The 14,362-nt window shown below is 37.9% G+C and overlaps 1 protein-coding gene across 1 annotated transcript; it reads right to left on the reverse strand.

Moving 5' to 3' along the window:
* Positions 1–262: 262 nt before the first annotated feature.
* Positions 263–1,207, reverse strand: LOC112928596 (olfactory receptor OR51C1-like). Its single transcript, XM_026010405.2, has one exon. The coding sequence runs from the start codon at positions 1,205–1,207 to the stop codon at positions 263–265; it is 945 nt and encodes a 314-aa protein (XP_025866190.1).
* Positions 1,208–14,362: the final 13,155 nt, after the last annotated feature.

The following is a 14,362-nucleotide window of genomic DNA, read 5'->3' on the forward strand; positions in this document are numbered from 1 at the left end:
TATGCATGTAGGCATATTTTACCTATGGCCTTATTCTAAGCCAAAAGCAGTATTTGTGGGAGTGCCAGAATTACACAAGACATGATCTCTGCTCTAAAAATGTTCACATTCTAGAACTGTATAAGACATAAATTACTGGATTATCAGAAAAGAGTGAAATCCTGTATAAACATGCTTTCTCATGGTATAGTTGTAACTCACACTAGTAGAAAATCAAAATGAGTGAGAGAGACTATATAAAGAAGAATGTACTGAAAATTTCCTAAATCAGCTTAGAAAGGAAAATTTTGAGCACAGCCTTACGAATTTGCTTGGTCTTCACACTATAGATTATGGGATTCATCACAGGAGGGATGAGCAGGTAAACATTGGCAATAAGGGTGTGCACAAGGGGAGGGGCATGCTTTCCAAATCTGTGTACCAGTGACAAGCTGATCATGGGGATGTAGAAGATGGCAACGGCACTTATGTGTGAAACACAAGTACCAAAGGCCTTTTTCCGCTCCTTTGGGGAGGCAATGCTGAGCACAGAGTGGATGATCAGAACATAGGAGAGGAGGATCAAGACAGAGTCTATGCCAGCAGTAGAGATAACAATAGCCAAACCAAATGCACTGTTGATCTTGGTATCTGTGCATGAAAGCTTCATCACATCAGGGTGGAAACAATATGAATGGTGCAGAACATGGCTACGGCAGAAGGACAGACGCTTTAAGAGCAGGAGTAAAGGTACTAGAGCCGTTGTCCCTCTAATAACAATAGCAAAGCCCACTTTGATGATCCTTGAATTGGTTAAGATTGTGGCATATCTCAGTGGGTTACAGATGGCAATGAAGCGGTCAAAGGCCATCACCAGAAGTACAGAGGACTCCATGAATGTGAAACCATGGATAAAGAACATTTGGCTAATGCAGGCATCAAAACTGATTTCTTGAGCATTGAACCAGAAAATACGCAGCATGGTGACCAATGTGGAAAGGCACAGCCCTAGGTCCGTGAAGGAGAGCATGGAGAGGAAATAGTACATGGGTTCATGGAGGCTTGACTCAGTGAGGATGACAAACAAGATCATACCATTCCCAGAGATGGCAATGGCATAGAGACAACAGAAAGGGATGGAGAGCCAGGCATGGTAACTTTCAAAACCAGGGATGCCAGTAAGAAAGAAGACTGCAGGGTGGAAAATGCTTTGATTGGAAAATGGCATAATGAGTGAAGGGAGCCAACTTCCCTGGAGAAAAAGGACCATGTCCTGCAAAATAGGCAAAAAAGACGTTTTCACTCTCTTCTACATATCATATAATTTAGTATCACTAGGGAGCCTTGTCTTGTCTTCCATGGAAGTGCAGGCCCAGTAAGTCCTTTTCTTAGATGTAGAATTGATCGTAGTGAACTAAGAAAAGAGACAGAATATTAAATTGTATGAGGACACTTGGGTTTTAGCAAAAGTAACATGCTATATCTAGGCTTCAGTATAGTCTCATATAAATGTATAAAACAGAAGGTTAGAGTAGATAATGGTAACATATTTTCCAATTCTATGATTCCTTGTACATGGACAGACAGGACTCTTCTGTGCAACACTGCCAACTCATCCTGCTTTTCTTTACTTCTCAGTTGCCCTTAAGAGCCCATTAAGACTTACAAGGCCTTATGCACCCAATGAAAATAGGATCATAAATATTAAATATTTTCTAGAAAAACACCACTCATTAAATTAATTCATAAAATTACTATTCATAAAACTAAATATTATAAAATAAATATAAAAGAACAAGTTCAATCTGGCAAATAGACTATAATGGGTGACAGTTGGTAAAGTGTTTCATTATGCAAGTAGTAGTTACAAATCTGATACTTTATTATTATTATTATTCATGAGAGAGATGCAGAGAGAGAGAGAGGCAGAGATACAGGCAGAGGGAGAAGCAGGCTCCATGCAGGGAGCCTGACGTGGGACCTGATCCCAGGACTCCAGGATCATGCCCTGGGCTGAAGGCAGGTGCTAAACCGCTGAGCCACCCAGGGATCCCCAAATCTCCTTTAAAGGAAAGGTTAACCTTAAGAACAAAGGAACTATTCATTGCAATGAACGAACAGATAATAACTGGACAGGATTATCTGATTAAGATTCTTAATATTCCATTATTGCAAAAAGATAAGAAAATGAGTGGAGGGTTTGGGGGTGTTGTACCTTCAGAAACCCTCATGAGTCTGGATTCATTTCTGTTCAGCTGGAGGATGATGACTATGAACCATCTTCTGAGGATATGAGCATGTGGTCACCCAGATCAAGACATCTGTAGGATTAAAGTAGCTTTTCTGTACTGATTCTTATTCTAAGTTTCCTGACACCCCCTATTTTTGTATATAGAAATAATGCTTGGTTTTTAAGGTATGTGCTCCTTTTCTATTCATTCAGGCATGCATTCACTCAACAAATATTTGAACACCTACAAAATGCCAATATGTGCAGTGAACAGAATTAGAATTAGATCTGGTTGCAATGAAATGCCAGGACACCTGCACCCCGATGTTTCTAGCAGCAATGTCCACAATAGCCAAAGTGTGGAAGGAGCCTCGGTGTCCATCGAAAGATGAATGGATAAAGACGATGTGGCCTATGTATACAATGGAATATTACTCAGCCATTAGAAACGACAAATACCCACCATTTGCTTCGACGTGGATGGAACTGGAGGGTATTATGCTGAATGTAATAAGTCAATCAGAGAAGGACAAACATTATATGGTCTCATTCATTTGGGGAATATAAAAAATAGTGACAGGGAATAAAGGGGAAAGGAGAAAAAGTGAGTGGGAAATAGAACATGAGAGACTCCTAACTCTGGGAAACGAACAAGGAGTGGTGGAAGGGAGGGTGGGCGGAGGGTGGGGTGACTGGGTAACGGGCACTGAGGGGGGCACTTGATGGGATGAGCACTGAGTGTTATTCTATATGTTGGCAAATTGAACACCAATAAAAAAAATTTAAAAATAAAAAAATAAAAAAGAATTAGATCTGGAACACCAAGAAGATCTGTCTGGAACTCTGGGAAAGAAAATATCTAAGTATAAGTCAACTTGATGAGTTTCATTCTAACCACTATATGGACAAGCAGTAGCTTTGGCTAGAGTAGAAATAATTCATTACATGAAGTATGATGAAGATAAAACACAGCCCATGAAAAGAAGAAAAGAAAAAAATGTTCAATATAGGACGCCTCTTGAGAACTCAAAGACACAAAAAAATTAATGACTAGAAAATCTGAATTGAGGAGCAATGGATAACAAAATTAAATTCATGAGTTTTGTTTCAATGCTTGGACCTCAGTTGGAAAACAAACCTCACTTTTTCACCTGTTACTTACATGCAATGACTGGAATATAGATTTATCTTTGCTTTCCTAACAAAGAGACTTCTGCCTTGACAGTAAGGCTTATGACTTGTCTAACTGATGGCTGGTTTAAAGTCACAGGAGCAGTGAAAAGGTCAGAGGAAAGAGCACTAGGGAATAGTAGTATTTTCAAAAAATACAGAAGAGGCACCTAGTGATGAGATGGCATAGGCCTGCTCCTAAGGTGAAAATAACTCCCAGAAAAACTGAGTTTTTCTCAGACCTCTGATCTCAGAGCCAAGAAAATCTGGCACAACATTGTCTAAGAATATCTGTTGAGTGAATTAACTCATTGTATCTGATAGCAGTGATAGACCCTAGACACTTAACTTCAGCCATATATTGTGATTCCCAATAGACAGCTCCTTCAAATGATGAATAAAGTTCATGACAATATTGCCATATATTAAAATAGGAGATCAGCTAACAGTTTTCTGATTAATCTGGTATTCATCCTTGATACTAGGACTTTGCTCAAAGATAGACTTGGTGACAAAAATAAATTGTTTCTATGTGAAGTTGTAAGGACTTTTAAATCATATCCTCTTTAAAGATGAGAAATCAGGCTCTCAAGTTAATGCTCTTTTTATCATAGTTAAATAAATTAAGAGATCCCAATGGATATTTAAGTATCCAAACTAGTCTTCTATTTAATAATAGTGATAATGTATTAAATGCCTACTATGTAACAATATACTTATATCTCCTTTGCCGGATCCTCTTTCCACTGCTTTGCATGCTTCTAATGGTCTCTTTTTTCAATCAAAGGGAAACTGAGTAGAACTATTCTAATGCAGGAAACTCCATTAGTAAAGCTTATGGGAAAAGAATACCTTTTTTTTAATTCATTTTTTTTAATTCTATGATTCTTAACCCCCTTGGGTCTTCTTGCACTAAAACTACAAGCAATATTAATTAACTATTAATGGAAAGATATATTTAAATTTCTCTTTCTCCCCAATGGAGAATTCTAAGAAAAGGTCTATGACTTACACAACCTTGTAACCAGACAACCAAGAATATATAGACTGCTCCCACTATAAAGCTTTCCATCCATCACTATCACAACATGCACTGGTATTATGAGTTCCTTTTAACAAATGGGAAAATTGAAGCTAAGGTTAGAAATCCAAGGCTCAGAAGAATCATATTACTTTTCACATTTATCTAACATGACAATGGTGGATCCAAGAATTAAACTTTGTTCTCTCTGACTTCAAATGCCAGGATTTGCCACTACTATTTTAAAAGGAACTGAATTTTAAAATATGTTGAATGAACACATTGTGATGGCTTTATGACTTTAATGTATAGCGTATTATATCAATTGTCTTTAAATTTATATAATGCATGAATATACATAGTATATGAATTTGTTGAATATATACTACTAAGTTTACCAATTTTCTCTGTTGGTTTCATAAACTATCTGAAGATTGAACAGTCCTTGATGTATTCAGAAAAGTTTTCAATGCACTAAAACACTGACCTCATGTAAAGAAGAAATCTTGAGTCTGGAAAGGGAGGTCATTTGCTCCTACCCCCTGCTCTTTGAAGAGTCATCTCAGCCAGCAGCAGTCTTTTAAAGCCAAAGATAGAGAGATTATCTCAATTTCAAACTTATGGGCAGAAAGATCCTTCTTCCTAAGGCTAGGGAAACACTCCCCATCAGTCCTGCCCCCTTAAACTATCTCCAAAGAGGTTCTCTTTTGCCAAGAGAACTCACAAAGAATACTTAGGTATCAGATCTCAAAAAAGAAGCCTATATAAGGGGCCCAACAGCTGCCTGGCAAGAGCCATTTTCCCAATGGAAAATCAAATTCCTAAGAGAGAACTCTAGGCACCTGTGTCCCACTAACCCTTTCTTCTCTGAAAGACAGACCAAGAGGGGCAATTTCTTTGCAGTCTAGCTTCACTCTTACAGGACCAAAGAAAAATCCTGGAGATTCCAGGATTGAAGAGCTTTCTGACCCCTGAACAGCTAGCTATAAGTCAAAGCTTTCCACAGGGTAAAAGTAAGGGAGAAGTAGTATTAATGGATCACCAGTCATTCGCCAATATCACAGCAATCATAAGACATTGAACCAGGTAGGAAAAGCATTGCTGAATAACTATATTCACTGAGGCTAGTGTAATAGTATCTGGTTCAGAGCCCATGACTGTTCCTGGGCATTCTGAATATCTTGGGAGCTGTTGCTAACTTGTACGCTGGCATACAAAATATTAACTTAAAAGAAAGTGATGCAGCAAACAAGAATATGAAAGATGCTGTGAATCATATGTCATCAGGGTAATGCAAATTAAAACAATAATGACTAGAATGGCCCAAATCCAGAGCACTGACAACACCAAATCCTGGCAAGGAAGTGGAGCAATAAGAACTCCCATTCATTGCTGGTGTAAATGCAAAATGGTAGAGACACTTTAGAAGACAATTTGGCAGTTTTTTATAAAACTAAACATATATTCTTACCAAACAATCTAGCAATTGCATCCCTTATATAACCTTATATAACCAAAGGAGCTGGAAACTTATATGTACACAAAATTGCACATGGATATTTATAGCAGCTTTTATTCAGAACTTGGGAGCAACCAAGGTGTCCTTGAATAAGTGTGGATAAATAAAGTATGATATATCTACACAATGGAATATTTTAGGTGCTAAAAAGAAATTAGGTGCTTAGCCACGAAAAGGCATGAAGGAAACTTAAATACATATTACCAAGTGAAAGAAGCCAGTCAGAAGAGGCAACACACTGTGTAATTCCAACTATGTGACATTCTGGAAAATGCAAACTATGCAGACAATAAAAAAATAAGTGGCTTGCCAGGGGCTAGGGAAGAGTGAAGAATTAATAGGTGGAATATTAAGGATTTTTAGGGCAGTGAAAATACTCTATATGATACTATGATGTTGAATAATATAGTCATTATAAATTCATCCAAACTAATAGAATGCACAACACCAAGAGTGAACCCTATGTAAACTATGAACTTCAAGTGGTAATGATGTGTCAGTGAAGGTTCATCAATTGTAAGAAATGAACCACTCTAATCGAGGATGTTGGTAATGGGGAAGGCTATGGATATGTGGGCACAGGAGATATATGGGAAATCTCTGTCCCTTCCAATCAATTTGCTGTGAATCTAAACTTCTCTAGAGAATAGTCTATTAAAAATTTTTTTATTTATTTTTTATTTATTTTTTATTGTGTTCAATTTACCAACATACAGAATAACACCCAGTGCTCATCCCATCAAGTGCCCCCCTCAGTGCCCGTCACCCACTCACCCCCACCCCCGCCCTCCTCCCCTTCCACCACCCCTAGTTCATTTCCCAGAGTTAGGAGTCTCTCATGTTCTGTCTCCCTTTCTGATATTTCCCACACATTTCTTCTCCCTTCCCTTATATTCCCTTTCACTATTTATATTCCCCAAATGAATGAGAACATACAATGTTTGTCCTTCTCCGATTGACTTACTTCACTCAGCATAATACCCTCCGGTTCCATCCACGTTGAAGCAAATGGTGGGTATTTGTCGTTTCTATTAAAAGAAGCAATTAAAAAGACTACAAAGCTTTGTGAGTCCTTTGTATGTCCCTTGCAAGCTTACAAAGGCACGAGGCTGCTCTGATAACTGTTCTAAAATTGACACTAATCCATTCACCTCTGTGGTGGAGACATTAAATATGTTTGATAGATAGCTTCTGTTAAAACTGTGGATACTCATAAGTGGCCTTCAGCCTTTGGCCATTTATATAGGCTTTGACAATTAGTGGTAAATTGCGAGGGCTGGTAGTTTCAAGAACAATAACTAATTAAACATACTTCAGGCCTTAGCTGTCCTGTTTAATTTTTTTAAAAGATTTTATTTATTTATCCATGAGAGACACAGAGAGAGAGAGAGAGAGGTAGAGACACAGGCAGAGGGAGAAGCAGGCTCCATGCAGAGAGCCCGATGTGGGACTTGATCCCAGGACTCTAGGATCACGCCCTGGGCCGAAGGCAGGAGCTAAACTGCTGAGCCACCCAGGAATCTCCATCCTGTTTAATTTTTTTTCCTTCTGTCACAAGATTCTAGATCCCAGGAAAGCCTGGGAAGACACAGTTCTTTCCAGGAGTTCATCAAAAGCCTGAAAAAAAAAAAGCCTAATATGCTATCAATTTAGACATCTTCAGAGTTAAGAGAAACACAGTGTTCCCATAGAAGGCGCTTCAACAGATGGGGCAGACATCTTCATAGCACTGGATAAGTCTGCCATGAAATGACTGAGACTCAATGGGGAAAAAAAATGTACTGAAAATTCAAAGAGATGTTTCCAACATGTAGAGTTGACAAACATTAGTTAAAATCAAAGTATTTAGAACCAGATAGCCAGGCTCCAAAGCTCAGCTCTGTCACCAAACGTATGACCTTAGGCTAATTATGTAACCACTTCACTTCCATTTCTTCATTTTTACATGGGGAAAATAATTATATCCACTTCATACATTTACTTTTTGTAATAAACAAAGTGACCCAGTATCAATCCATAGAAAAGTCACCACAGTATACTTTGTGCTCACTCATAATAGGTTATTAACAAACAATTTTTAATATTGGGGCGCCTGGGTGGCTCAGTCAGTTGAGTGTCTGCCTTCAGCTCAGGTCACGATCTCAGGGTCCCGGGATCCAGCCCCATGTCAGGCTCTCTGCTGAGCAAAGAGCCTGCTTTTCCCTCTCCCTCTGCCTTCTGTCCCCCCTGCCTGTGCTCTGTCTCTCAAATAAATAAGCAAAAATATTTTTTAAAAAAACAATTATTAATGTTTATTGTTATTACTTATCATTACAATTATTTTTTCATTACTATCAGAAAGGGAGACAGAACATGAGAGACTCCTAACTCTGGGAAACCAACTAGGGGTGGTGGAAGGGGAGGTGGGCGGGGGGTGGGGGTGACTGGGTGACGGGCACTGAGGTGGGCACTTGACGGGATGAGCACTGGGTGTTATTCTATATGTTGGCAAATTGAACACCAATAAAAAATAAATTTATAAAAAAAGGAATTTTAATAAATAATTATTTAGTGACTGGTTTATGTCAGATACTATGCTTCAGCTGTCAAGAAGAAAAGGCATAGTTTCTGTCCTCAAGGAGTCCACATTTCTGACAAGTGAAACAACCACTATAGTAAAACAAATCTGATTAGGACATCACCTTGATTCCAATCCTTTGACTTCTCAGTTCCCTGAGGAATCTGGCTTTGCAGGCCTTTGGCTCTATCCTGAAAGCACAGTCTTTCTACTCTCTCTGCTTCAGCCCTATTGAATTCATCTTCAATTCCCTAAACATGGCCCGCTTTTGCCCATCTCTGAGTCTTGTTGTCCAAGGAAGTATTAAGCTATTAACTGATTCCCAAATTCTGCCTCAAATGTAATTCAAAAAAAAAAAAAAGATTTTTTATTGACATAAAGTCTACATTTATATTAAAGTTAAAGAACTGTTCTAATATTTTGTGATTTCAAAATTAAAGATAAGGGGATCCCTGGGTGGCTCAGCAGTTTAGCGCCTGCCTTTGGCCTAGGGCGCGATCCTGGAGTCCCAGGATCGAGTCCCACATCGGGCTCCCGGCATGGAGCCTGCTTCTCCCTCTGCCTGTGACACACTCTGCCTCTCTCTCTCTCTCTCTCTCACTCTATGTCTATCATAAAAAAATAAATAATTCTTTAAAAAATTAAAGATAAACTAATGGAAGCTGAATATTGTGGGATATTTTATTTTCCTTTGTTTTTGTGGGGTTTTTTTTAGCTGTCCTGCATTATAGTTCCCCAATATTATGTTCAGGCTGCCTATGGGATAGAACACCACACCTGTTGATCATGCCTGCAACATTTCCCTAAACTTCTATTAACTCCTCATACTACCCTCTATGCTACTATCCTCATCCCTAGATCCCCTAGTTCCCTAAAGGAAATCCTATTTCCTCAGATCTCATTTTAGCAATTATATTTGGCTAGCCTCCCTTGACCATATAGGACTAGGTCTCAATATTCATGTGGTCTACATTAGTGCTTCTCAAACTTGAATGTCAAATAAGTCCCTTATGTATCTTGTAAAAATGCAGAGTATGACTCAGGACATCTGATATTCTGCATTTCTCATTTATCACAAGCTTCCAGGTGATACCAATACTATTGGTTCTTTAGCAGCAGAAATCTCTATTAATTCTCTTCCTTTAAAGTAACTATAACAGAGTATTATAATTTCCTACATACTTAATTTTATCCTCCATTAAACTCTGTAACATCTGGGGCAATATCCATTGTATTCACTGTTATTACACCTTCAAATCTTAAGAACAGACATATAGTCTGCATACAATATTTTTGAAATGATAAATAAATGCATAAAGAATGTTGATGGAAGCAGGTATAAGACACGGTGAGATAAGAGAGGAATGGGATAAATAGGAATAGCCAGGAGGGCAACCCTGGTGGTGCAGCGGTTTAGCGCTGCCTGCAGATCACCTCCAGGGTGTGATCCTGGAGACCCAGGATCAAGTCCCACATCGGGCTTCCTGCATGGAGCCTGCTTCTCCCTCTGCCTGTGTCTCTGCTTCTCTCTCGCTCTCTGTGAATGAATAAATAAATAAATCTTAAAAAAAAAAGGAATAGCCAGAAGAAGATGATAAAGAGAGGAAAGAAAGTTAGATTTCTTTATCCACTAAAATTGAATAGTTAGTGTTGGCCAAATCAATAGGGTAGAACTACTGATAATTCAACATGACTGAATCCAGGAGAAGAGAATGAGACTTTCATCAGTAGGTGTTGTAGGACCTTAATGGTTTTTGTTTGTTTTTTTGTAAATAGCAAATAGATTGTTTCTAAACACAATGATTACCAATGCAGCAACCAGTTTTGTTATTATTGTTATTTTTTGCCTGCTTTTAAGTTTGTTTCTACAATTTGTATACATTAATCCTAGGTTACCTGATTTGCCTCTGGCCTCTTGCTCCTATCTCGGATTCAGTTTTTTTTCAGAACCTACACTGTTTACTGCCTTAGAAAACTCTCAGCCCTGAATTCTGCTTTCTCATTTCCTGATCAGGATGACCATCCACATGCTGCTCCATGTGTGAATTTTAAAGATCATATCCTGTGACTGGATAAAATACTTTACTTATTTCTGTGTCACTGAGAATTTTTGTTACCCACATTTTTTACTGATGTGAATAATACTGCAATAAATGTTCCTCTATATAAAACATGGCCTGTACCTTTATTTTTCCTTGGGATAAATTTCTAGAAATAGAGCGTTATGGACCTTTTAAGCCAACAATATACTGGAAAATACACTTCCAGAAAATTCATACAAATACTGTAAAACAGTGCTTAGTCCACAACAACAAAGCAATATATCTTTGTGTAACATGCTTTTTTTTAATTTGCTAATTTGACAGGCAAGAATATTTTACTGTTTACAGTAGTAAAACACTGACATTCAACAAATAACGTTCATTGCAAGTCCCTATGACACATTTTTTCTTGTCTCTAATTCTGCTCTTCCTGTTTGGGTTAACAAGTTTGGAAAACATTAATATGTAATGCAGTGATATCACAGACTGTGCTATGTTTCCCAGGTTCAGTGGTATTGATATTGACATATTAATAATGACATATTCCTATTGCTAAGTGATTTTATTGAGGGGCATTTTGCTCAGACTTTCAGAAGGTTGAATTGAATTACCAGCTACTGTTCTGTCAGGCTGATGTGAGAGTAGCATAATGAGAAGGACCACACTCTGAAAGTATGTGTACAATGTGTGTCAGTGCTCCACCACTATGCACACCAGTTCCATATGCATGCACCAAGCTCTGGCTCAGAGTATACTATAATATTATGATAATTTTATTGTTGTGAGAAAAAGTAACATTATTTTGGCTAGGTGATAAATAAACATAATCATTGCCAAGTAGTTTCTGAGACTGATGGGAAAGCAGTCACTGCCTTAGAATTTGCTCAGACTTGTAGAGAACATGTTTCCAAAGGTTTCAAGAAGTTTACCGTGAGGAAATATAACAGGCCAATCTTCATATGCAAAATATAAACATACATAGGTGACAATAAGTTAACATCCAGTCTAGAGCATAAGAATGCATTCAGCTATTGAGTTAGAACAATTTGATTTGGAATTAATGGTGGATGAATGGTCATGTGAAGATTCTCTAGAGAATAAAAGGGTTTCCAATAGCTCAAACTTTGAATTGTGGTTGTGACACATATTAACTGAGAGAGACCTAAGTAAGTTACTTAAATTCTCTAATTCTTGGTAACTGTATAAATCAAAGCAATAATGGATTTTTCCATCAAATTTATTATTTTACAGTTGTGTAGGTCAGAAGATGCTGAGGATGAGCCTCAGTGAGCTACAATCAAGGCATCAACAGGTCTACCTTATTTTCTAGGGGGCATAAGATAGAACAATACCCTTGTCTTTTCTCCTTCTAGAGACTGCCCACATTCCTTGGTTCATGGTCTCCCTCCCCTCTGCCATCTTCAAAGCTAGCAATGGTGGATCAAGTCCTTCTCAAACTGCCACCTCCCTGGTTCTACACTTTTAAGGACCCATGTGATTAGAATTAACCCAGCCAGATAATTCAGGATAACCTTATCTCAAGGTCTTTAAGTCTAATCACATCTGCAAAATCCCTTCTGCCATGTAAAGGTAACATATTTACAGTTTCCAGGCATTAGGACACTGACATCTTTGGAGACCACTATTTTCTCTACCACAAGCATTTCATAGTATCTCGGGCATAGAATGCGTAATAAAGTGTTGTTGTTATGTTATAAAGAATAAAATATACAATGGAATATTACTCAGCCATTAGAAATGACAAATACCCACCATTTGCTTCAACGTGGATGGAACTGGAGGGTATTATGCTGAGTGAAATGAGTCAATCGGAGAAGAACAAACATTATATGGTCTCACTCATAAATAATAGTGAAAGGGAATAGAAGGGAAGGGAGAAGAAATGGGTAGGAAATATCAGAAAGGGAGACAGAACATAAAGACTCCTAACTCTGGGAAATGAACTAGGGGTGGTGGAAGGGGAGGAGGGCGGGGGAGTGGGGGTGAATGAGTGAGGGGCACTGAGGGGGCACTTGACAGGATGAGCACTGGGTGTTATTCTGTATGTTGGCAAATTAAACACCAATAAAAAAACAAATTTATTATTTAAAAAAAGAATAAAATAACTCTGATAAATAAAAGAAAGAATAAAATATTTCAGGCCAAGATATTTTCTGTGGTGAAACAGACTGGGTAATAGGGAGAGAGAAGGATGGAATCAGGGAGAATAGTTAGGAAGCCACTGGAACTATCCAAGTGAGAGATAATGGATCCTTGGAAAAGGGAGGCACTCTTGGGGGTGATGAAGAATGATTACATTTCAGTTATAGCTTCAAAGATATTAAGATCTGCAGGCTTATATAAGAGTATAAGAGTCAGAAATCAAGGGTAGACTCCAAGTCTCATATGCTCTAGAGTAGTCCAGAAATGGTAAAACATCTGAGGACCTAAAGAGTCCATAAGTAGAGAATATGGACAGTCTATAGCAATCTGTGGGTACTCTATTTTCTCAAGACTAGGGGGAACAACTGTCACCTGTTTAGCTTGCAACACTGGCCAGATCCATCATCCACATACTTAAAGCCCTTGGTACAATGCAAGATCCTCAAAATTTAAACACAAGTGGAGAGAATCCCAAATTATTGTTGTTAGTTTCCTTCCAGCTAGTAGGCTGGGACTCAAAACAGAAAACAGGTTAAACTATGAAAAAGTAATTAAAAATGTATTTTCTGCACACCTAACTGAAGACTGAGATTTTTAACGATGATGTTCTCCAAGTACTTGGTTCATGCCACTAGAGAACATTATCATTGATTATCAGTATTGGTAATTATCAGCTAACAGTGTGTTTCTAAACTAAACTAAGAAACCCTGGACAGTAAAAACTATGTTGTATCCCCCCCCCTTTTTATTTTATTTTATTTTATTTTATTTTATTTTATTGTAAATTTATTTTTTATTGGTGTTCAATTTTCCAACATATAGAATAACACCCAGTGCTCATCCCATCAAATGCCCCCCTCAGTGCCCATCACCCAGTCACCCCCACCCCCCACCCACCTCCCCTTCCACCACCCCTAGTTCGTTTCCCAGAGTTAGGGGTCTCTCATGTTCTGTCTCCCTTTTTGATATTTTCCACTCATTTTTTCTCGTTTCCCCTTTATTCCCTGTCATTATTTTTTATATTCCCCAAATGAATGAGACCATATAATATTTGTCCTTCTCTGATTGACTTATTTCACTCAGCAAAATACCCTCCAGTTCCCCCCCCACACACACACACATTTTTTTTAAATGTCCAGCACTTAGGATGATGTTTGGAATACAGGATACTCAAAAAAAAAAAAAAAAAGGAATACAGGATACTCTTATGTAAGAGTTGTAAGAGACAAGCTGCTAAGAAGCATAGGTAGGTTAACGAAATAGGTCAGTTATGAATAGTAATAGATGCTAAGGATCTATGGAGTAGAGTATGATTTACACACAACAAAGGAGATGCCTTTTACCAATTTAGCATAGAATTTCATTTTTAAAAATCATCTTCAGAGTGGCTGCTCACAGGCATGAGATTTCTTTTTGTGGTAATAAAAATTTTCTAAAAGTAAAATTTTCTAAAAGTAAAAGCTTGTACAACTTGGTGAATTTACTACAAATTATTGAATTGTACATTTTAAATGGGTGAATTTTATGATATGTGAATTATGTCTCAAAACTGTTTTTACAAAACACACTTCAATAAAAGGGCACAAGGACAAAAAAAAACACATCAGCCTATAAAGCACTTTGCTACAATAAGTAATTGCGTAATGGAACAGACAGACAAAGACTGTATAAGGCAAAAGAA

This window comes from Vulpes vulpes, chromosome 11 (assembly GCF_048418805.1).
Source record: "Vulpes vulpes isolate BD-2025 chromosome 11, VulVul3, whole genome shotgun sequence".
Lineage (NCBI taxonomy): Eukaryota > Metazoa > Chordata > Mammalia > Carnivora > Canidae > Vulpes > Vulpes vulpes.

What these genes read in the sequence shown, in the direction of transcription:
- LOC112928596 (XM_026010405.2), bottom strand. Translation starts at nt 1,207, where the DNA reads ATGCCATTTTCCAATCAAAGCATTTTCCACCCTGCAGTCTTCTTTCTT.